This window comes from Hemicordylus capensis, chromosome 3 (assembly GCF_027244095.1).
Source record: "Hemicordylus capensis ecotype Gifberg chromosome 3, rHemCap1.1.pri, whole genome shotgun sequence".
Taxonomy (NCBI): Eukaryota; Metazoa; Chordata; class Lepidosauria; order Squamata; family Cordylidae; genus Hemicordylus; species Hemicordylus capensis.
Genome location: NC_069659.1, coordinates 29725636 through 29750838, shown reverse-complemented (window position 1 = coordinate 29750838; position 25203 = coordinate 29725636). Strand labels below are relative to the sequence as shown.

Sequence of the window (25203 nt, the reverse complement as noted above, 5' to 3'; positions counted from 1 at the left end):
TTTAGGGCTTTAAAGGTCAAAACCAGCACCTTGAATTGGACCCAGAAACAAACCGGCAGCCAGTGCAGCTCTTTCAAAATGGGGGTGATATGTTCCCAATGGGCAGCTCCGGATAAAACCCTCGCTGCTGCGTTTTGCACTAGCTGCAGTTTCCGGATATTCTTCTAGGGCAGCCCCACGTAGAGCGCGTTACAGTAATCCAGCCGGGACGTGACTAAGGCATGGGTAACCGTGGCCAGATCTGACTTCTTGAGAAAGGGACGCAGCTGGCGCACCAGCCGAAGCCATGCAAAGGCACCCCTGGCCACCGCCTCTACCTGAGCCTCCAAAAGCAGAGCCGGGTCCAGTAGTACCCCCAAGCTGCGTACTTGCTCCTTCAAGGGGAGTGCAACCCCATCCAGAACTGGTAAAATCTCCTCATCCCAATTGGCTCTCCTACTGACCAAAAGTACCTCCATCTTATCTGGATTCAATTTCAGTTTGTTAGCCCACATCCAACCCATCACGGCCTCCAGCCCCCGATTCAGGACATCCACCACCTCCCTAGGATCAGATGACAAGGAGAGATAGAGCTGAGTGTCATCCACATATTGCTGACAACTCAGTCCAAATCTCCGGATGACCTCTCCCAGCGGCTTCATGTAGATGTTAAACAGCATGGCGGACAAGACCGATCCCTGCGGGACCCCACAGGCCAACGGCCACGGGGCCGAGCAGTAGTCCCCCAGCACAATGAAAATGTTCATTTTCAAAACTCCTCTTTGTTTGTTTTTTAGCTTACTGACATACAGACACAGACACACACAGAGTGATTAAGTAGGTAATTAAGTAATGAGTGAGTAATTAAGTAATTACTCATTTTAAGGAAGGAGGAAATTTGAAGATATTACTACTGACTGCCATTTCCTATTATAAAGGTAAAATGTGCTGTCAAGTCAATTTTGACTCCTGGTGCCCATAGAGCCCTGTGGTTTTCTTTGGTAGCATACAGGAAGGGTTTACCATTGCCTTCTCCCGCGCAGTATGAGATGATGCCTTTCAGCATCTTCCTATATCGCTGCTGCCCGATATAGTATCAGTGGGGATTCCAACCAGCAACCTTCTGCTTGTTAGTCAAGCATTTCCCAACTGTCCCACTTAAGGTGGCATTGTTACCTGGGGGAACCCAGTCAGCATAAACCAGACAGACAAGGATGGTTGAAGGAAGCAATATCACCGTTTATTGATTACAGCGCTGTGACCCCTTCCTGGTGCCTCACGGCCCTCCAGAAAAGAAGCCCCGAATCCCCCGATTTTTGGGGTTTTAAACCTTGGCATTGTTACACATCTGGGCGTTAACATTTTGCCCTAGAACCAATTAGTTTACTTCATTAACACATGTGTTTGCCTCTGGGCTGGACTTTGCTCTGAGTTCCGGTCTTACAGAAAAGAGATAAGCAAATTAAGAGAAGATTCTTTCACATTCTAAGAAGCAGGACGAGTTACAGTTTAAAGTGATCCTATCATCTGGCGCCTATGTTAATGAAGCTAGTCCGTTCATACCCACTTCCCCCACCCTGTCTGCCCTTGGTAGATAAGTGACTCATCACCAACTTCAGCAGTAGAAAACAATAGAAAAAAACAATAGAGGAATTTTCCATTCTACATCTCCCCCCTCAAGAGCCCATTTTATGGCTCTTCCTTTAAGGGTAGACTAGAATACATTGTTTTTATAAGTGGTGCGGTTTCCTTTCTAACTATGGCAGAAACAGCAGATTCTATTATTCTAGTTAAACAAGGTATTATACAAGGTAGCATTAGCAAAATTATAACAATGATAACAAAAACAACAAATAACGACTTTAGCCAGGCTAGGTCTGGCAGCCAACTCGTGAGCCATTCCCATATTCCCCATCCAGATGGGGGTTGGCCGATGTTGTGAAAGACCTGTATCGATTCCTTCAATTTGGCTGCCTCCTGATCAATTTTTCCTTGATTATTTACATAGTAACAGCATTTCTCCCCGATCAAAGCACAGGCACCTCCTTGCTGAGCAGCAAGAATGTCGAGCGCTTTACGGTTTTGCACAACCACTTTTGATAATGAATCAACCTCTTGCTGAACTTCCATTAACATTTTCAGAGTGCTATTGAAAGATTTTTCCATCTCCTTTGAGATGTTTTTGACCGCTATTTCAAGCTCAATCACCCCAAGTCCCAGTAGCATAGCCCGCCAAGCCTGGTGGAATCCGGTGTTGCGGACCACAAGGGGGTTCTCTGCGCCGCGCCTTAGGCGGTGCAGGAAACTGCCCATGTTCAAAACTTCAGAGGCATTTAGGCTCTTGCAGATCTCTACTCTGGGTGCTAGATAAGCAGGGGCACATCTGCCATTCCAACCTTGTGGCAGTGCTTTGTATGCGTTTTTACCACAGAGCCAGTACATTCCGTGTTCGAGCAAGGACAGGGTCAGGACGTCCCCCGTTTCCCACTTCATTGGCCCTACTCTTCGTTCTCCTATGCCCAGCGCCGTTCCACATTCTCTGTCAAGGCTGAAGGGTCCGGACTTGCTGGCCCTTCCCCCGAACCAGGAAAGTGTTACATTTGGGTCTTTGTGGTGTGCACAGGTTATGCTCAGCCAGAGGGTCCAGAAAGGGGATTCCCACGTGTTAAGTTTACTATCACACGTGTCATGCTTGGTTTGTGTTTTGTTGATCAGGATACCTAGCCGATCATGTACATATAGGGTGTTTTTCCATAGGAATTTCGACTCCTCCCGCCAGTGGCCTTCAGTGAAATTGAATAGGGTTACAGAGGTGAGGGTCATCTCTCCCCCATATAATCCAGGATATTTGCCCACAGAGGGATCATCCCCATCGCACTCTTCCTGGTCTGGTCCATGATCGTCAGCCCGTGGCGTGAATTCGCCAAGGGATTTATCAAACGACCATGTGTGGGCACAGTGAGTGTAGGAGATCTCCCCCCTTGTGGCGTCTCGAGGGTACAGCTTCCATCTTTTGAAAAAGTTAAAGTGGCTTGTAATTTGCACAGAATGTCTCTTCCCAATAAGTTCATTGGACAATCGGGGAGCCACACGAACTGATGTCTAAAGGTATTCCCCTTAAGACTGCAATTGTCCACATCAAAGATGGGCCTGGAGTTACTGCGGCCTGTGGCTCCCTGTATTGGTAACTTGATAGCAGTCTTCTCTCCTATTGGGTGTTGAATGGCTGAAATAGTAGCTCCACTATCAATCATAAATGGCACCTTCTTCCCCTGTACAGTCAAAGTCACCATGGGTTCCGGGGTGAGTGGTAACTGGTGCAATGAACCCTGGCCCCGTCACTCCTCTTCCTCCGCGCGTCCAGCCATTACTCGCGAAACTCTGTGCCCTCTGTCTGCATTTCCCTCCTCAGGTCTTTCTGGACATTCATTCTTCCAGTGCCCATGCCTCTTGCAGATTGCACACTGATCGCGACCCAAACGTTCCTGATGGGCTCCTCTGCCCCCTCGACCACGTCCTCTAGTACTGCCACCTCGCCCCCGTCTTCCTGGCAACTCCCCTCTAATGGCAGCCGCCATCACAACAGCAGCCTTTTGCTGTTTTTCTTCCTCCGTATCCCGGTTTGCATACACATTTCTAGCCAATCCCAGTAACATCTCTTCGGGCATGTCCACCGCCTCCTCTCTTTTCTGCAGCTTTCGACGGATGTCTTTCTGGGCTTGAGCTATGAAGGTCATGTTGATCTGTCTTCGGTTTCCTTCATTGTCTGGATCGATGCTTGTCCACTGCCGGTAGGCTGCCTTCAGCCGCTCCATGTATGCTCCGGGTGCCTCTTGGGGTCCCTGCAGGACCTCCGATACTTTAGCGAGATTGATATTTCTTCGTCCAGCCGCCCTCATGCCTTCTAGTACTAGGTCCCGATACTTGGCCAGAAACTCATCTCCCTTCCCCACGCCTGGATGCCAATCAGGGTCTTTGGTTACTAAATAAAGCTCATATAAATCTTTTGGGGTTATCTCTGATTTGAGTTTCTTTGCTTGTTCGTCTAATGCCTTTTTCATTCCTTCTTGGACACGACTTCGCTCATCCGAAGACAGTAGCGTGTGCATCAGTGTCTGTATGTCTCCCCAGGTGGGACGGTGGGTGCGCATGATCGTCTCGAAAAGTTCCAGCATCTCCCTAGGGTCTTCAGTTAGGGTCTTGGTGGTGCGCTTCCAATTCAGCAGGTCCGCAGACGAAAAAGGCACATACTGGTATTGGTACACAGCTTCCCCTTTGTCCCCGTGGAAGGTGGTTACACGCAGGGGGGCCATGGTCACTCCCTCTCCTTCATCTGGGTTTAACTGTTCCTTGCCCCCCTTCTCTTTTCTTTCCTTTTCCAATTCTTCCACCCTAGCCTGTAGTTGCTTGAGTTCTTCCTGTTCGGCTGCCTCACGTGCTCTGAACTCAGCCTCCTTCTTCTTCTCCCACTCTAAACGCTCCTGTTCCTTCTTCCTTTTCGCCTCTTCTTCTTCTTTTTCTTTCGCATACCGTATGCGCTCCTCCGTTTGCCTGAACTGGTATGGAGGATCGCTCGGGTGGGGAACTTTGGGGTATAACGGGTTGTAGGGTGGAGGCGGTAGGGGCGATTCTGGCTCTTCCTCAGGCTCCAGGAGCTGGGGTGGAGGCGGGGGTAACGCGCTTGGTGGTGGTGCCGAGGCCTCTTCTCTCTCCAACTTTCGTAGCTTGCCCTTGCCTTTGGTGCGGAGCGCTAGCACCGTCTTTGCCCCCTGTTTCTTCTTGCAGTCCTGTAGCCATTTTGGCCCCTCTATAACGTTCAACATCCACTGGTCTATGTATGCATACTGGTCAGGGTGGCTTTCAGTCACTGTTATGTGAACCTTGCGAATCTCATCTATCTCAAAACTTCCATCTGCCGGCCAAGTTGGACTTTGGGCTGGCCAGTTCAGTGTACAGTGTCTAACCAGGATTTCAGGCTTGCAGGGTGGGTCGCCATAATCTCTAGTGAAACCTTTCTTAAAGTTCTGGACCATACAGTTCAGTGGGGTGCATACCTTTGACCCACCCCCACCCATAATTACAGAATTGTGCTCTCTTTCACTCAAGACAAACAGACAAATAGGAGAGGGAAACGGACTGCGGGTAGGGGGTCCCGCAGTGAGCCACAGAGGGATTATAGACAGACAACTTCACAGCCCGCACCTCCGATTTGGGTCCCCTTCTCGTCGCCGAGAGAGAGGACTTACTCAGGAGTCCCGCCTTGCCACTGCAAGGACCACTTTCACGGTGGGTTCCCCTCTTTAGGGTCCCCCTCTGCACTCACCAAATATCTTTCAAACTGCACACATTCACACAACCTCCCTTTTCCTCCCAGAGCCCGTCCTGCTTCTAGGCAGTGCCCTCTGCCTACAGCGGCTCTTGGCACAGGGTGGGCGATTCCCTGGCTCCCCCTTGTCTCGAGACCCTTAATACTCCACCTGTCCGGACTCCTGCGTTGGTGTGCCTCGTTCCGCGCCCGTCTTCGGTGGGCTTGGGAGTTTAGGTCTCACGTCGTCGGGGGTCAAAACCTTCCTCCTTTCAAAAGGGAGGAGTGGCGCCTGAAGGGTTGCTCTCCCACGGCGTGAGAAAGGATCCCCCAAGCAGCCACCGATGGGCAGGTAATTCACCAGCCGACCATCCGAGCTTGAACGGCACCAGTTTATGTTACCTGGGGGAACCCAGTCAGCATAAACCAGACAGACAAGGATGGTTGAAGGAAGCAATATCACCGTTTATTGATTACAGCGCTGTGACCCCTTCCTGGTGCCTCACGGCCCTCCAGAAAAGAAGCCCCGAATCCCCCGATTTTTGGGGTTTTAAACCTTGGCATTGTTACACATCTGGGCGTTAACATTTTGCCCTAGAACCAATTAGTTTACTTCATTAACACATGTGTTTGCCTCTGGGCTGGACTTTGCTCTGAGTTCCGGTCTTACAGAAAAGAGATAAGCAAATTAAGAGAAGATTCTTTCACATTCTAAGAAGCAGGACGAGTTACAGTTTAAAGTGATCCTATCATCTGGCGCCTATGTTAATGAAGCTAGTCCGTTCATACCCACTTCCCCCACCCTGTCTGCCCTTGGTAGATAAGTGACTCATCACCAACTTCAGCAGTAGAAAACAATAGAAAAAAACAATAGAGGAATTTTCCATTCTACAGCATTTCCTATGATAAATGCTCAATAATTTCTAAGTCATGCCAGTTATATTATCCCTTCCCCTTGATTTGTCCAACACTAAATGTCATGAGAAAGATGTCATGGGTTAATACTAATCAATATAAAGCATAATTTGATCTGTGGGAAGCTCTGAAAACTTTATACCCTTCTCATTACAAGGAATTTTACAAATAAAAATAACTGCAGATACACTGTATGCAGACTTTTAAAAATATCTCTCTCTCTCTCTCTCTCTCTCTCAATCTCTCTCTCTCTCTCTCTCTCTCTCTCACACACACACACACACACACACACCTTTACGTTAAGCAATTAATGCGTAGCATCTAGAATATCAATATATCAAAAGGACCTCTTAAAGGCTTCCATGTTTAAAATAATTACTAATTTCTTTTCTTTTACAATATGGCAGTGACTAACGCAATTATTTGAATTACTTTTCTTTAAGATGTTGATTGTTCACCTTAATGTTGGTCAAAATGCTATTATATCTACCTTTGGAACTTTAGCTCTGTTGCATTTGTGCAAACCACATGCTCCTCCCCTGATCTGAAAACTGATGGCTAATGTGAATGAACGAAACTTTTGTACCTTCATTTGACGTGGAAGCATTTTTTCAGTCTCTGCTCTCAGTCAGTTACCTCACCTGTTGGCCCTCCTGGACTGGTCTGGTTCTGTTTTTTTGTTTTGCAATGGCAAGAGAATCTCCTCTCTCCCCAACAACAAGAGATACTGAGAGAAAGTCAGTCACACCACCATGTCCGAGTGGCTCCATGTTGACATGGAGAAAAAGTTTTGTGTGTCATCAGCATACTGATAACACTCTGCACCGAATCTTCTGATGAAACAGCAGCAGAAACAGGAAGGGGATACTTACCAGACAGTTTTCAGAATAATAAAAACAACAAGACTGGATAACACTCATGTTGTTTTTTAAATACTCCCTAAACTAGCTGAAGTAATACAGAAGACAGTGATTGTAAGCATGTGCAGAGGAGTGTGAAGCTTTGCAGCATGGAGTTGGGGGGCAACTTTGAGGAACAGACTGACTAAACTAGGGGAAGCCACAGGGCATTTTTACTGAGTGGTGTATGTGTGTGTAATCAAAAGAGCACTTTTATGTCATGCAGAGAGACATCTAGACCCATTTCAGACTGGCTTTTGGGCGGGCTATGGGGTGGAGACTGCCTTGTCGGCCTGATGGATGATCTCCAATTGGGAACTGGGAGAGGAAGTATGACTCTGTTTGTCCTTTTGGACCTCTTGGTGGCTTTCAATACTATCAACCATAGTATCCTTCTGGAGCGTCTGAGTGGGCTGGGAGTTAGAGGCACTGCTTTGCAGTGGTTCTGCTCCTACCTCTCGGGCAGGTTCTATATGGTGTCCCTTGGAGACTGCTGTTCTTCACAATCTGAACTTTTGTATCGTGTGCCTCAGGGCTCCATATTGTCTCCGATGTTATTTAACATCTACATGAAGCCGCTGGGAGAATGTTCATTAATCATTAATCTCTTAAAATGAAGATTCTGGGCAAAATTTTCAATCAAGGCTAACATTTACTTGCATACTTCTGTGGCCTGGAAATTTGAGAGCAACTCTTGCTTGCACTCTTCTTGGGATCTATACCCCCATGATAGCAGTAGGAGATAGGAACAGGCACTCTTGGCTACCACACCAGTGGACATCAGTACACTGGACACCAGTAGTTGGCAAGTGTACAGGCCAACTAAGGAACTCTGGGACTTGATTTTGAGACATCATGTTGCATAGGAATGGACACTGATCTCCATCTCTCAAACAGCAAGCCCTAGAGTTACTTTATTTTCTTTTTTCTTTTTAAATGTGATTCATGTAGAGTTCTATGTTGGGCATAATCAGAATGAGTTTCTGCAGTGACAGGAGGGAGCTCCAACAGTCTGAACTCAGACAAAATTCTCTCCTCTCACTGTAGAACTCTGTAGAGTTCTACAGTTGGAGCTCCAACATGCCTGATAGACCTCCTCCCCTTCATTGCTGGGATTTTGCCATGAACATTGTCTCAGTTCTTCGTGTGGGGCATGCTTGTCTGTGTTTGAATATGTCTATGTACTGGCCTGGGGGTGAAGTTATAGTTTTGTTTTTTGCTTTTTCCAATTCAATTTTTATTGATTTTAACAATAATAATATTCATTCATAAAAAACAAAATAAACATAAATGGACTTCCCGTGCACCTCTCTTCGTGAAACATCAGTTATAAAGTTTACCTTTGCTATAATAATAATTCAAAACATAAATTGAAACCCTTATAAACACAGTTAATCAATCCAAGCTGCATTTTTAAAAAAATTTCAAATCCAGCTGTAAGATCCATAGTAGGAAAATAGTTTTTTAAATACAACAAAAATGGTTTCCAATCTTCTTTGAAAGATTCTAAGTTTTGGTCTCTTATCAGTGTTGTCAGTTTTGCCATCTCCGCATATTCAAAAAATTTTATCAGCCAATCTTCTTTTGAAAATAAGGTAAAGAACACCGTGCCGAAATAAATATTCAAAGGTCACATAAATTACTACTAGTGGTGACAGCACTACCAATACTTAAAGAATGGCCAAAGCTCTGTATAAAAGAAGGAGGCAAAACGTATGTATCCATATGACTAATTCCAGATGCTATATTGCAAGACATCCTTGTCTAGTTCCTTTTTGTTTTACACAGTTGTCTGATAATTCCCCATTTACAATAATCTTAGCATATTGCTCCGAATAAATTGTCTTAATTGCCCTAATAAAATTGTTGCCAGCAGTCATTACCTCTAGTAATTTCCACATAAATTGCCACGAAATATTGTCAAAAGCTTTCTCTGCATCCAAAAAAATCATCGCCATCTGTTTATCATTATATTTCTCATAGTACTCCAATACATTCAAGATTGTTCTGACATTATCTCTCAGTTGTCTCTTTGGCAAAAATCCAGCTTGATCTTCATGAATAAAATGCCTTAATATAACCTTCATTCTTCTTGCCAAAATGGCAGCAAAGAGTTTGTAATCATTATTTAAAAGTGAAATTGGTCTATAGTTTTTAACTAGCAATAGCAATAGCACTTACATTTATATACCGCTCTATAGCCGGAGCTCTCTAAGTGGTTTACAATGATTTAGCATATTGCCCCCAACATTCTGAGTACTCATTTTACCGACCTCGGAAGGCTGGAAGGCTGAGTCAACCTTGAGCCCCTGGTCAGGATCGAACTTGTAACCTTCTGGTTACAGGGCGGCAGTTTTACCACTGCGCCACCAGGGGCTCATAACGTTGGGTCTTGATCTGGTTTTGGGATTTCTGCAATATTTGCATACTTCCACGAATCTGGCATAATGCCTTTTTGTAAAATTTCATTCATAGTCCATTGAAGAGGCTGTAAGATTTGATCTTTAAATGGCTTATAATACAAAGCTGACAGTCCATCAGGCCCTGGGGCCTTGTTGGGCTTAGCTTGATTTATTGCTTCTGTTACTTCCATGATTGTTATTGGAGCATTCATAATTTCGATTTGTTCCTTAGTAAGTTTTGAAATATTTTGGGTCCTAAGAAACTGCTCAATTTTTTTATCTTCAACTATTTTGCCTTTATATAATTCTGAATAATATTTAAAGAATTCCACTCTTATTTCCTTTCCATCATAAGAGAGCCCATTTTGGGTAAGTATTTTGGATATATAATTTTTCTTCTTCTCAAATCTAAGTTTCCAAGCTAACAACTTGCCTGGTTTATTTGCGAACTCGAATGTCCTTTGTCTAACATATTTCAAATTCCGTTCAAGTTCATTTGCTATCAACATAGAAAGTTGTTGTTGTAGCATTTTAATAGCTTGACTGACCATCTTCTTATCTTTAGCCCATAATAAAAGTTACAGTTTTGTTTGTCTGCTTCTTACTATTTTCTGTCTTGATTTCAAACTGAGAGATTCTCCCTCTCTCTGCATAAGAGACTGTTAGTCTGTTTATTGTTTCTCTCTCTCTCTCTCTCTCTCTCTCTCTCTCTCTCTCTCTCTCTCTCTCTCTTATTTGTATACTATCCACAACTGAAGTCTCTAGGTAGTTTTTTAACCTGTGCTTTTAGTTAGTAGTAAATATCAAACTCTTGTTTCTCAGTTAGAGTTGCTTCCAGTACTATTTATTACTTATCGAGATTAAGTAATTTCTCTGCAGCATTGGGTTATGAGCCCAGTTGTGAAGCAGTAGGTTGTGGGATAACAAAAGAGTTTGTAGGCAAAGAACCTGGACATGATGATTACTTTTGCATCTGTGGAGAGGCTTCCCACTGTTGAACTGCTCAATGAAATAAACTAGAGAAAATGGTCCTTCAGAGTAAAGATGTTGCTGAATCCTTTTGGATTATTTTATATTCTGGTGGAACAAAGACCAACAGAGAATGAAGAGAAATGGTGATGGGATTCTGCATATGGGACACATATCTCTGGCTGTAAGCAATCTGACAAGATTTAAGACCTCTTATAATGTGTAGGTAAAAACAAATTAAACACAAAGCTCTTACAACCTCAGGCAAGGTATTAAGAGCACTTGGAAGCCATGCACCATAATAAAAACCAATTGAAACCCTGGGCAAAACATATGTAAGAAAAAACATGAAGGGAGAGTTGTCCAAACAAAGATGTTTGTTTTGACTTTTGAAGAAAATACAGTAAAGTGCAAGATAAAAGAGAGTGTGTATATTGAACAGCTGCAACCACCTATTAATGTTAGGGAAAAATGAAAGAGACAATGAGGTGGTTCCCACAATCGGTGGGAGCCACCTGGGGAGGGTTTGTGGGAAGAGTGGGCTTAGTCCACGCTTTCTGCAGACGAGCAGACAGTATACTCTGGGCGACTGCAGCGGCCTCCCACATGACTGCCGGCTCCGTCATGGAGCCGGCCGGGGCTGGAGAGTTTGGGGGCTGCGGCAGCCCAGAGTAGACTGTCTGCTCATCTGCGGGAAGAGCGGGCTAAGCCCACTCTTCCCACAAACCCTCCCCAGGTGGCTCCCACCGATCGTGGGAACCACCTCATTGTCTCTTTCATTTTTCCCTAACATTAATAGGTGGTTGCAGCTGTTGAATGAACAGCTGAAGCTCCAGCATGCCCTGCGTGAGCATGCAGGGCATGCTGGAGAGACCCCCAGGCTGGGAGGCATCTTTTCAACCTCCTTGTCAGGGGTCTCCTCATGAGTAGCCACGACATGGAGCCACGCCGCAGCAACTCATGAGCAGAAAAATGGGGTTTGCGGAGCACTTGCAGAGAATCAGAGCTCTGCAGTACAAAGAATCAGAGCTCTGCAAAAGGTGAATCTACAAAAGATGGCAAGTCCAGACAACACTGATAGTGTGGAAGCAATTCAGGTCTGGTGTTGTGCTGCATACCTGACCTGAGAAAAATCCTGCAGAACACAGAGGGACAGGGACAGGTCAGCAGATGCGGGAGTGTCTAGGCCAGGCAAAAGCAATGTTTCATTTCTCTTATTTAGTTTGCTTCTCTGCATAGCAAAAGTAGATGCAAACGTTCATGCTAGGGATGTGCAAGTCAGCTTGATTCGAATCATGGGTCAAATCGAACTGGCCTGGTTTGGGCACTCTGAGTTTAAACCAGACCGGCTCCGGTTCTAAGAACCAGTTCGTGGCCTGGTTCAAGGATATATTTGTAAAAATGAATCCGGAGAGGATTCTCCTTTCCAAGTAAAGGAGGATTCCCTAACATAAGGGGGCGGGGGAGAGAGAAAGCATCCTTAATACCTTTTATCTTCAGCTGGCAGTGGTGGTGGCAGAGAGTCTCCAGAAGCAGCAGGGGGAGGCAGCGGGGACTCCTCCAAGCCCTCCCGCCGGCTCCTGAATGACAGCCCGGTCTGGTCCCACCCCTTCATTTGGGAGGCCAGTGGGGGGCTTGGAGGAGCCCCTGTCACCACCCCTGACAACCTATGGAGACATTTTGCCACTGTGGCTTCTGCCATGGCCTGAAAATAAAAGGTATTAAGGACCCTTTCATGGTCTCCCCACCTCAAGTTAAGGAATCCTCCTTTACTTGTAAAGGGAAATCCTCCCTGGATTCCCCTTTACAAGTATACCCCTGAACAAACCAGTTTGGCCTGGTTCATTGGCCAAACCGGACCAGACCTAGTTTGTCCGGACCGGGATTGGACTGAACCAGACAAACAGGTTCCATGCATATCCCTAATGCATGCAAATGTGTTTTGATACAGATGTGAATACACATCCGCATCTATGGTCAACAGTTGCTGTGTGTAACCAGTTGCACATGACTAGAGCTAAGATTGCTTTATTGTTTAACTAGTATGTTTAAGCCCATTATAATAACGGGCGCTAGTTTTTTTTCTCCCCTTTAAGGTTTTTTTTTTTTTACCTGTCTGTCGTTTTCTTTCTCTCTCTGTCTCTTCCTCTTTTTCGGTTTTTGTTTCCCTGTACCATTTTTTCTCTCTCTTCCCTCTCCCTTGCTCCTTTTTTTGCTCTTCCTTATCCCTTCTTTTGTTCTTACATATTCATGAGGCTTTTTTTGGTTTAATTAATTTTCTTTATTTCCCCCTCCCCCTCTGCCCTCATAGTATTTCTTTATACACCACATTTCTGGTGAATATTTGTTCTGATCCTGCTATTAGTTTTCTTTTTACTTTTTGTGCTTTTGGGGTTTGTGTAGTGCTTAGTGTAACTTTTGTAAACTTTTTGTTTCCGCGGGTGTTTTGTTGCCTCCGCCGCCTGTGCCTTCGAGCGGCTGACACAGCCGCTTTTCTGAGTGCCGTCTTTTTTGGACCCGATGCCGTCTCTGCCTCTCTGCAGCCACCGCAGCCGCGTCTGCCCTCCCCGTTGCCGTCTTAGTTGTCTCCGCGGGCGGGCCAGCTGCTGCCGTCTTTGCTCTTCCAGTGCCCGCCTGTGTCAGTCCTGGGGGAGCAAGGAAGTGGAGGGGACTCCACAGTCCCGAAGCCCACTCCCAGGCCAGGCAAGCTCCCCTTAATGACGGGAGAAGCAGCACGCAGAGGGCGGCTCGCAGCAGCAGCGGCCACCCCAGGGCCATCAGAAGCAGCCCCCATTCTCCTTCTTCCACTGGCCTGTCTCTCTTTTGCTGCGGTTTTTAATTTTTCTGTAGCACCGCCTCTTCATTCTCTGCTGCGGTCCTGGAGCCGCTGCCGCCTCAGACTCCCTGCAACCGCAGCAGTTGCCTGGCAGCTCCGCAGCACGGTTTAGAAAATGCCATCCACGGGTATTTTGGTACCTCTGCCGACTCTGCTTTCAAGCGGTTGGTGCAGCCGTATCTTTGACTGACCCCTGCGGGTGCTCTGGTTCCACTGCCGCCTCTGCCTCCAAGTGGCTGCCGCAGCCGCATTTGTCCTCTCTGGGGCCGGGCAGAGTCACAAACATGGCCGACTGTTCCCTTTGTCCGTTTCTGACTCGACCGTTCTGCGCATGCGCTCCGCACATGCGCAGAACGGCCGAGGGAGGCACGGACACACGCTTGGTGTCCGTCCACGGACGGACACCAAGCGTTTGATTAGAGAGGATTAGCCCATTGAATATCCAATCCATTTTGAGTTGTGAGCCAGAGTGCAGTGCTAATCACATTAAAAATGCAAGGGCTGTTCTCATGACCATGATCCTTCCTTCCTTCCTTCCTTCCTTCCTTCACACATTTCTATACCACATGCAAATCCCTGGGCGGTTACAATCTAAAACACAAAGCACAATTAAAACAGTTTAAAATACAGATATAAACATTAAAAAACTATAAACTAAAAGCCTAACTAAACAGATAAGTTTTCAGACCCTTCTTTTAAAAATCCAGAGAAGGAGGGGCTCTAATTTTGTTAGGAAGAGCACTCCAAAGTCCTGGGGCAATCCTGGAAAAGGCCCAATTTCAAGTGTCCACCAACTGAATCAGTGGCAACTGCAACCAGACCTCCCCAGATCATCTTAATAGGTGGTGGGGTTGATGAAGAAGAAGGTGTTCTCTTAAATACCTTGGAACCAAGCCATTCAGGTCTTTATAGGTAAGAACATAAGAACATAAGAACAGCCCTGCTGGATCAGGCCCAAGGCCCATCTAGTCCAGCATCCTGTTTCACACAGTGGCCCACCAGATGCTGCTCCACAGGAAGGATCTGAGGGCATACCCTCCCTCCTGCTGTTGCTCCCCTGCAACTGGTACTCAGGCATCCTGCCTCTGTGGCTGGAGGTGGCCCACAGCCCTCCGACTAGTAGCCGTTGATATACCTCTCCTCCATGAAGTTATCCAAACCCTTCTCGAAGCCATTCAGGTTGTTGGCTGTCACCACATCTTGTGGCAGAGAATTCCACAAGTTGATTATGCGTTGTGTGGAAAAGTACTTCTGTTTGTTGGTCCTAGAGTTCCCGATACTCAGTTTCATGGGATGATCCCTGGTTCTAGTGTTATGGGAGAGGGAGACGTATTTCTCTCTATCCACTTTCTCCACAACATGCATGATTTTATGGACCTCTATCATGTCTCCCCGCAGTCATCTTTTTTCTAAACTAAAAAGCCACAGGTGGTGTAGTCTTGCCTCGTAAGAACGGTGCTCTAGGCCTCTGATCATCTTGGTTGCCCTCTTCTGCACCTTTTCCAGTTCAACATGTCCTTTTTTAGATGTGGTGGCCAGAACTGTACGCAGTACTCCAAATGTGGTAGCACCATAGTTTTGTATAAGGGAAATATAACATGAGTTGTTTTATTTTCAATCCCCTTCCTAATGATCCCTAGCATGGAATTGGCATTTTTCACAGCTGCTGCACATTGAGTCGACCCTTTCAACGAGCTGTCCACCACAACCCCAAGATCCCTCTCCTGGTCAGTCACTGACAGCTCAGATTTCATCAGCGTATACTTTAAGCTGGGGTTTTTCATCCAAATGTGCATCACTTTACACTTGCCAACACTGAACCGCATTTGCCACTTTGTCGCCCACGAGCTTGGAGAGATCCTTTTGGAGTTCCTCACAATGCGTTTTGGATTTCACTCCCTGAAAGAGTTTGTTGTCATCTGCAAATTTGGCCAGCTCGCTGCTTATCCCTTCTTCTAGATCATTTATGAATCAATTGAAAAGCACCAGTCCCAGTACAGATCCCTGGGTGACCACACTTCTTACTTCCCTCCATTGTGAAAATAACCAGCACTTTCTATCTTGTCTGGAAACTTATTGGCAGCCAATGTCGTTCTTTTAAAATGGGTGTAATATGATTTCTTCGGGTAACCCCAGAGACCAACCTGGTTGTTGCATTCTGTACCAGCTGCAATGTTTGGACGATGTACAAAAGGCAGCCCAACCTAGAGTGCATCGCTGTAGTCACGTCTGGAGGATACCAGCATATGCACCACTGTTTTAAGGTTTTTATCTCCAGAAATGGACGTAACTGGCATCTCAACCAAAACTGATAGAAAGCCCCACTAGCCACTGCCTCAGGCTGAGAAACCAGGGAGAGGTTTGGGTCCAGAAGTACTCCCAGACTACGCATAGGGCTAGAGAAGCCTTCCATTCTAGTTAAGGAGCGATTCCCATTTTCGGCTCATGTTTGAGTTAAAATCAAGGTTGGAGCCACTGGCAGTGATCATGGGCTAAGCAGCAGCTGGGCCAGAGGGCCTTCACTCCTATTCCATTAAAGACTTAGGATCATAGGAAGGTGCCTTATTCAGAGTCAGACCATTGGTCCATCTAGTTCAGTATTGTCTACACAGACTGGCGAAAAAGGGGGAGGGGGAGGAAATCCAACCGTGACAATGAAAAACAAATATACAAATAATATAAAGCAGCCAAACAATGAAAATGTATATTAGCAAACAATGAACCAATAATTAAATATTCAATAATGCTAAAGAGCAAAAATCATTCCAAATAACAAAAAAGCCGCATCAAACGTGGTCTCAACGAGGTGTGGACGTCATCAGTCAGCGAATTAACCCCCTTATGCCCTTTAGGAGAATGCAAACTGAACATATAAGGATGTGGCTGAACAGGGCAAAAGAAAGGGGGGTGCTGGCTTATATGAGAGATGCTCAATACCATCCGCACAGGAGTGAAGGTTTCAAATAACAAACATGCAGATTGCAGAGAACCTGTCGAGCATGGTTTCCATAAATTAGATGTCATGAATCAAAGATAAAGCCCACTGCATGCCCTAATGGAGAAAAACAAACTTCATGGAGCAAAGTCGAACAGCTCTTCCGGATATTCGCGGTTTCGCCCACAAAGCTTCATCAGCCTCCTTAACATCATTAATACCGGTACCCCATTCCTCAAGCTTAACACAGTCTTGCAGTATTATCCGGCAAGACTGGCAGCAGCTTCTTAGGCAGGAGTCTCTCTAGCCCTGTCTTGGAGAAGCCAGGGAGGGAACTTGAAACCTTCTGCACTTCCCAGAGTGGCTACAATCCATCCCCTAAGGGGAATATCTTACAATGCTCACCTGTAGTAACCCATTCAAATGCAAACCAGGGTGGACCCTGCTTAGCAAAGGGGTCAATTAATGCTTGCTATCATCAGATCAGCTCTCCTCCCCTGGTAGTGGGTCCTGTTGCTGGATAGGAGGGAACACTCTGACCCTGCCTCCGCATAGCACACAATCACTGCTGGCGCTTCTGACCTTGTTTTTAATGGACAGGAAATCAAATATTGGGAGCACACACAGCTCCCAAACTAAGGTAGGTGCTTTCTCCGATTATTAATCATGAGAACTAGCCAACAGAGGCATGCATAAATGTGGAAAATATTGTCGCCTTGTATTGTCCACAGGTTCATCACCTTCTCTTCCTTCCTTCTCCACTAGGTAGATAATTACCAAGGTCCTTATATGTGGGAGGATGATACAGGCCTGAATGGCATCCTTCTGCACTGTACTGATGGCACAACCATTGAATCTAGATTTGGACTGTGAGTGACTTTTTTGCTTGCTTTTCCTCTTTGACTCTGTTGCATGGAATGTGGCAGTGGGAGGGGTGCAGCTGAATTCTTTACTGTTATTCTTCCTCTGATGTGCAAGGAATGACTGGAATAGATACACTTGCTTTTGATTTATTTACAAAATAACATAAGAGCCTTGCTGGATCAGGCCCAAGCCTATCTAGCCCCACATCTTGTTACTCACAGAGGCGGGTCTCACGATCAGTGAGACCCACTTTGAAAGGGTTTGCGGGAAAGCGAGCTAAGCTCACTCTCTCCACAGACAATCAGGAAGCCCTGCCTGGGTGGTCTGATTGGCCACCCACACGACTGCCGGCTCCGTTATGGAGCCGGCAGAGGCTTGGGAGTTCAGGGGCCACACAGCCCCTGGGAGTTCCAGCATGCTCTGTGCAAGCACACAGAGCATGTTGGAGATACCCCCGAGCAGGGAGGCTGCTGCTTTTTAGCCTCCCGGTCGGGAGTCTCCTCATGAGTTGCTGTAGCATGGAGCCGCGCCGCAGCAGCACACAATCCGTTAACCCCATTTAGTGGAGCACTCCCTCCGCTAACCTGGACTAAGGGGAGGGCTTCTCAAGGGGTTTACACGAGCAGCAAAAATTGGGCTATGCTCTCCTAGCCCGATTTTTGCTGGTCGTGAGAATAGCCTCACAGTGGCCCATCAGGTTCCTCTGGAAAGTCCACATGCAGGAGCTAAAGGCATACCCCCGTCCCCCACTCCTGCTGTTGCTCCCCTGCAATGGGTATCCAGAGGCATCCCACTTCTGAATCTGAAGGTAGCCTATAGTCATCAAGATTAGTAGCCATTGGTGGACCTGTCCTCCAAGAATTTGTCTAAGCACCTTTTAAAGCCACCCAAACTGGTGGCCATCACAACATCCTGTGGCAGAAAATTCCACAGATTAATTATGTGCTGCATGAAGAAGTACTTCCTTTTGTTGGTCCTAAATTTCTCAGGACATCTTCATCATTGTGTTTTTTGGCAGGTGGGGAACTTGGACAGAGATTGATAGTTGCCCCCAAGGCAACCTGCAGCAATTCTCTCTGCAGGTAGAAAAACCTCGTTTGATGTATGACAATACAGCAGCCAACAATATCCGCTTCAGATGTGAATTTGGAGTTGTTCTGGAAGGTCTTGGACACAATTGGGGGAAGTATGGGGGCTGGAGTGAGAGCTGTGCCCCTGGCTTCATATGTGGGATAGTGACTAGGATGGATATTGACTATGGTCCTGGTGACAAAACAGCTCTTAATGATGTGAAGTTCTACTGCTGTGACTGAACCACAAGACACTCAGTCTCTTACAACACAGCTGCCTGTATTCTAAAATATGAATCTCAATGACAATTAAATCTTGAACTAAGAGTTGTCTGTGTCTTTTAAAAATCTCAGTTGCTTAACATTCTATGGGGCTATTTTTATAACCAGGCGGGTGGCCAACTCATCTTCCCCCAGATGACCAAGTGAATGTTGCTGCACTGCGCCAAGCAGTGTGGATCTCCAGAGGCCAGGACATGTCATCTCGGCCTCCGGGAATCCGGCCTCTGAAAACCACTGCACTGAGCGTGGTTCATTGGGGGATTACCCCACCAGACAGTCACTCTAGGCACCTGTCTCTGTGTCTCCTTGGGCTGTGTGCAGCACTAGGAGACACACACGTTCCCAGCAGCTGAATTCTTAACCTTAGTTAAGAGCCAGACTCTGAAATGGGGTTTGGCTGAGTGGGAGCACTGGGATCTACATGGATATAGATCTACATGCATTCCACATTGAGCAACCTAACCTAGGCTAGGAGCTCGTGAAAAGTAAACAGCCTCCATGTATCACTTCTGGATGGGTAGTCAACAAAAGGTTAAAAAGTTAACAATGGGGAAAACTATGCAGGGCTTGGTGAATGGACATGGAGATATACTGGTGAGTCATGCTCTTCAAAATCCTTATGCTGCCTCTAACATCTGACTAGGTACTGTTCCATCACTGGTATCTATTTATAGTTGGCATACAATTTTGAAATGCGTTGTATTCTATCCAGTATCTTCTAAGCTTTTTTGTTTAGATGTTTGTTCCAGTGGGGATCTTGCAGAGAGTATAGCGGGTGGAGTCAGAAAGGGAAAGGGAGGTAAAGGAGAAGATGATGGAGTTGTTTGAGCCCGCAAAGCGTTTGAGCCTGCAAAGCTTGTAAATGTTCCTGCAACTTCATTTCATTGCATTACTGGGCCTACATTTACATTCCTGAACTGCTGCATTCTACAATTGCTGCTGCTGATTGTTTCTCCAGCTTCCTGACCTGCACAACCCCTGAATGTAATTTTTCCTTCTTAATCCTTTACTCTGTTGTTCACTGGATGCCCACTGCAGCATGGCTCAGTAGGGATGTGCGAACCAGTTCGAATTGGAACCAGTTCAAAATCGAAGCAGGGTGTTTTGAAGGTTCGAATTCAAACTGAACCATCCATCAGGTTCAAGCTTCAGGTTGGAATTCGAACCGAACCAGGGGGTGGTTCAATTCAAACCGGTTCGAACCGGTTCGGACACCCAAAAATTGGTAGGATGGTAGCTGACACCAGGAGTACCTGTCACCCAAACCCCAAAGCAATCGGACACTCGTACGATATTTAATGAGATTTTCAATGAGACATCATGAATCCACTCTAATTCGCTATTATAGAATCCTCACTCAGAATTCTTCAGAAACAACTGAACCCTGTACCCCATTGGTTAGAAACCCCTGGGGTGGTTGGCACCCTATGTGCACTACACCACCACTCACTCTGGGCCACCCCAGCACCCCCCAAGTGCACTTATGGGGCTGCTGAAAGTTCCATTATAACTTATTATGAGGAAAAATCTTAAAGTCGCGTAAACTTCAACAATTCACCAAAAACCAGCCCTCTGCCCAAATCCTTTGAAATAATTCAGGTAGCTTCCTTGCGCTTACCTACCACTACCACCAACCCCACACTGCTCTAGGCCACCCATTTGCCCCCAAAGTGAAGCTATACATTTGCTGACACCTCCATGCCTCTTTATGGAGAAAAACCTTAAAGACACGTAAACTTCAAAAATCACTTAAAGATCATCCCTTTGCCCAATTCCTTTCAAATAATTCTGATAGCTTCCTTGCCCACCCTAGGAACTACCACCCAACACACTCCACTCTATGACACCCCTTTCCCCCCAACGTGAAGCTATACATTTGCGGCAATCCTAATTATTCACTAGGAGGAATTCAAAAATACAATTCACCAATAATCAGAGGAGTGTCCAATTGCCACTCCTGGCACCCCTGTCTGTATTCCACCCACCCTGCTTTTGTGCCCCTAGGTGCTCCACAATAGGGTATATGGACTGGTTCGTTTCCCATTATACTCTATGAGAAAAATAATTTAAAATATTTCAAATATTCCTAAAAAAAATCATAGGGGTGTCTGATTGCTTCGGGGTTTGCATGGTTGTTGGCACACATGGGTTCTCCACAATAAGGTATAATGGCCTGGTACGAGTCTCATGATACCCTATGAGAAAAAAATAATAATAATCAAAAATTCATAAAAAATCGTACGTGTGGCCGATTGCTTTGGGGTTTGGGCAGCAGGTACCCCTGGGTGCCAGCTACCATTCTACCAATTTTTGGGTGTCCAAACTGGTTCGATGCAGTTTGAATCTGTTCAAACCAGTTCGAATTCGAACGGAACCAGGGTGTGGTTCGAACAAAACCAAAACCGAACCACCACCCCCTCCTGGTTCGAACCCGATTCGAATACGAACCAAACCAGGTGAACCGGGTTTGTGCACATCCCTATGGCTCAGATTCCACCACCAATTTTTTTTTTGTCCATCCCAGGAGAACCTACTCTTTTCTGGAAACAATGGAGGTCCAATTTCTGCAATTACCTTGTCACCATACAGGACCATGATTTTACTCTATTAAAATAAAAGGCTACATTGCTTCACTACCTGGACCCTGAAGGCCAAAGAATGTATAATAATTGGCCCATTCCCCCAACTTGGAAGGGGATGCCGATTCTTATGAAGCTCCTCTTCAAGCCTTAGATGATCATTTCAACCCTACTTTGAATGTGATTGCTGAATGTTCTATTCTAGATTCCAACTGCCTGGTGGAACTAGTGATCAGGATGTCACAGCACTGTGTGCCTTAAGTGTAACCTGTGAATTTGCCAGTTTTACTGATGATCTGATCAATGATCAGATTGTTCTGAAAACAAACTGCTCCAAACTGCATGAAAAACTGTTATTGGAATGGAAACCTACCTTGGATAAAGTTATAGAGATGGCTAGGAGGGTGGAAAATGCTCTTCTCTGTGACATACCCTATTTGATGATGGAAAGAAATTGAACAGTTCAAGACTTTCCAGCATACATGCTACGGCCACATTCGCATGTAACATGAAACTGGAGGTTGCTAAAACTATGGATAATTTTTCAATCTGTGAATTGCATCACAGACATTCATCCAACTGAAGCCTGGCAACCTCCGTTTTCAGGGCAATTGCACCACCACCCTTGTAAGAACCCCACAAGAAAATTGTCTCACACAAGCACTATTTCTTGTTGTGGGGTGGATGGGGGGGCGCTATTATTCAGGAAAGGGAAGAGAACACGACGATGACGTCCTAGAAGGGGATATGTATATGAAGGAGGACAAAGGATCCTGGGGTCTGCTGTGACCAAGGATTCTCTTGTGATGGCTCACTCTGGGAAAGCAATCTATGGGGACCAAACCATGCTGCTGCCCCCATTGCAGCTTGCTGCCAGGGGACTAGCACTTTCATGAGAAGGCAAGTCTACTGGGGAGGACCTTAAGTTTCTAAAAACCTTCAGTCTTCCATTGGACTGAATGCTCATGAGTTAACAAAAGGGGGGGGGGTGTTAGTGTGGGGCCACCATTCTCTCTGGTTAATGATAGTACTTTTGCACACTGACCCCCCCCATCTTTATTTCATGCACCCAAAGGAGGTTTTGATGCTCCATGTGTCCAGTCGTAGCCAGATGGGCAAACTGGAGAAACATTGGTGCCTGGGACGGATACTTACTCTCATGTAAATTTCCTGGTTTGGACCAGAATGGCACCATATGCAGATCTGTCACCATGGGTCGATGTGGGAGAGGGGAGCCTCAATTTCCAGTGACCCCAGAAGAGTGGAGTTGCCGTTCCAGGCAAAAAGAAAGATGGACATATTCAAATGGAATGGGCTGGCAGAGGCTATGTTTTGATGGCTTCTTCATGGCAGTCACCAAGACAGGGAGAGCTGTTGTAGGGGTACCCATCCCTGAGACTTGCTGATATACAGCAACCTGGCTAGGTGACATCAGCTGCCCAGCCCTCATTTATGTCTCCATGGCCTGACACTCTCATGAGAGACCTGTCTGTGGGAAAAGGTATTAGGAATGTGCACGAAACCAGTTCGGAGGCCCTTTATGAGCCATCTGCCGGTTTGAAGGTGGGAGATGATGTTAAGGGCGGGCAAGTCTGCACTTACCCCTCCCCCTGGATTCCCTCCACCGATGCTGCATTTGCAAAGGGTCCCTCAGGGAAACAGTGTACCTCCCTGCCACCCTGTTGCCTCATCAGACCCGATGCCAGAGGAAGTACCTGATGAGTCTTCATGCAATGGGCACGTGCATGTGCATGTTGTGCTTGTGAGCGCACACCTCGGGCACGCAAACGTGACATGAGTGATGTGTACATGCACACACCCACTATGCACAGACGCATTGGGTACTTCTGCTGGCCTAGGGACCGATGAGGCAACGGGGCAGCAGGGAGGTATGCTGCCATCCCGAGGGACCCTTTGCAAATGGAGTGCCGGCAGGGGGAACGTGGCAGGAGGGGTAAGTGCACCCACCCCACCCTTAAAGTCATCCCCCCACCTTCAAGCATCCCCACACCGGTTCCGTGTACATCCTTAGAAGGGATGTCATTGCACATTATTAGCGATTCAGCTCAACACCCACCCCCGTCACCACAGACAGTTCTTTACATGAGTTGTGAAGGGTAATCCTCATGTCCTTACACTCTCTTGAGTGGGTAGTCGAATCAGGAACAGCATCCATCATTATCATAGATGAGGAATTGTTCCTTTCACTGGGGCAATGCTGATCCCGCTGCCCAGCCATTCTCATGAGTAAACCTAGGGACTGCATACTTTTCTCCAAGTGGAAGAGGCTGGGGCCTTTTCCTCAGCATCATTGTGCAAAAAATAGAGCAGCGCCATTCAAGAATTCCTTTTTGCAGCTGACCTTTAAACCCTACCCCGTGTATTACTGCCCTGTGTTAATGGAACTGCTCCTGGGGAATTGGCAAATGCCCCTGGCAATGTTTTAGGCTTGTGTGGGGATCTAACAAGCTTGAATGGAGCAGTCCACCTCAGAATAAATTTGCTCAAATCTTTGATCTTGGAAAGAACTGAACAGAGAGGTTGGAGTACAAAAATAGAATCATGTTTATTTTAGGATTTAGGGGTACATGAAAAGAAATAATGATTAATGAGCAACACAATATTAAGTGACAAACTAACAAGACAAACAAGTTAAAAGGACTAGGTTAAAGCTCAAAAAGATGAGGCAATTTGGCTTGAGTTTCGAATTAGTCCACTCAATGCTGACCAGAGAAATAGTCTTTAGGGAGAAGAGCTTTGGGTTTTAGAAGGAGCAAGAAAGGAGGGGAGTGAGAGGCTTGAGAGCAGAGGTTAGATACTACCTAAGTCTGTCCATTGGGGTGTTTGGACCCTTGAAGCTCGGCCAGTGCCAGGGTTGCTTTCTCCTCCATGACAGGCAGAAACGGGAACCCAGGGACCAGACAGGGGTTCAGGAACCAGGCAAAACCCAAAGGGGATCTGATCTTGGGAGACCAGGATTTCACAGCCAAGAGTGCTGTGCAGACCAGGCTAGGAAAAAGAGCTGGTCTGGAGGTGACAAGCAGGACAGTAGCAAAAGTCCAGGTAAGGCAAGATGGAGGTGCCAATGCCAAGCCGTGATGAGACACAGCTGGTGAATCTGAGGAAGAGATACACTTATTGATTGTGTCTTGACTAGAAATAGCCAGCATTTTGCCCTGAGGTGACATGCTGTCCACATCTTTCTGAAAAGGTAGATAAAAGGGACAGGGCAAAGAATACATTGTTATGCTTCGTTTCAGTACAAGGTGAAGGTTTTTTAAGAACGCCTTGGGAGTGACTAGGAATTTTAACAAGTGAGCTTCCTGTGCCCCGAGCCAGTCATTAACATGCTTGATAGCAGAGCAATCAAGGGGGTGGGCGCAGGGATAGTCACCCTTAGTCTTGGGTTAAACTTGACCTGAGATCCATCCTTTAACAGTCTAAATGCCAAGTGACATGCCCTATGAGCTAGCTCATTATTTATTTTATTTATTTATTTGTTCAGTTTTTTTACTGCCCTTCCGAGCTGGCTCAGGGTGGTTTACAATTAAACAACAGAAATCATAAAAACAATTAAAACAGAAATACAAATATAAACACCAATTTAAAAACATCTTAAAAAACAATTAAACTATCAAAACAATTAAAACCCTGAAAGCCAGGTTAACATTAAAACAATTAAAACTAATTAAAAACCCTGAAAGGCCAGGCCCAACAGATGAGTTTTAAGAGCTCTCTTGAAAGACAGGAAAGAATTAAGATTACAAATTTCTGATGGGAGTGCATTACACAGCCCAGGAGCAGCTACAGAGAAGGCCCACCTCCGAGTTGCCACCAAATGAACTGGTGGTAACTGGAGATGGACCTTCCCAGATGACCTTAACGTGCAGTGGGGGTCATGTAAAAGAAGGCACTCTCTAAGATATCTTGGACCCAAGTCATTCAGGGCTTTAAAGGTAATAACTAGCACTTTGTATTTTGCCTGGATACATCAAGGCAGCCAGTGGAACTGTTTCAAAACAGACATCATATGGTCTCTCGGGGTTGTCCCAGAGACCAATATGACCGCCACATTCTGAACTAACTGAAGTTTCCGGACTACATAAAAAGGCAGCCCCACGTAGAGTGCATTGCAAAAGTCAAGCCGGGAGGTTACCAGCTGGTGCAT

The 25203-nt window shown here is 46.1% G+C and overlaps 1 protein-coding gene across 1 annotated transcript in view; it reads left to right on the top strand.

Annotated features, from left to right (window-relative positions):
- LOC128350309 (vitelline membrane outer layer protein 1-like) overlaps positions 1-18471 on the top strand; it is a 381353-nt gene extending 362882 nt beyond the window's left edge. The window contains exons 3-4 of the mRNA XM_053308410.1: positions 17006-17109; positions 18123-18471. Coding sequence (XP_053164385.1) covers positions 17006-17109; positions 18123-18417 — 399 coding nt within the window. The 3' untranslated portion in view covers positions 18418-18471. The remainder of the gene's footprint in view (positions 1-17005; positions 17110-18122) is intronic.
- The last annotated feature ends 6732 nt before the right edge of the window (positions 18472-25203 follow it).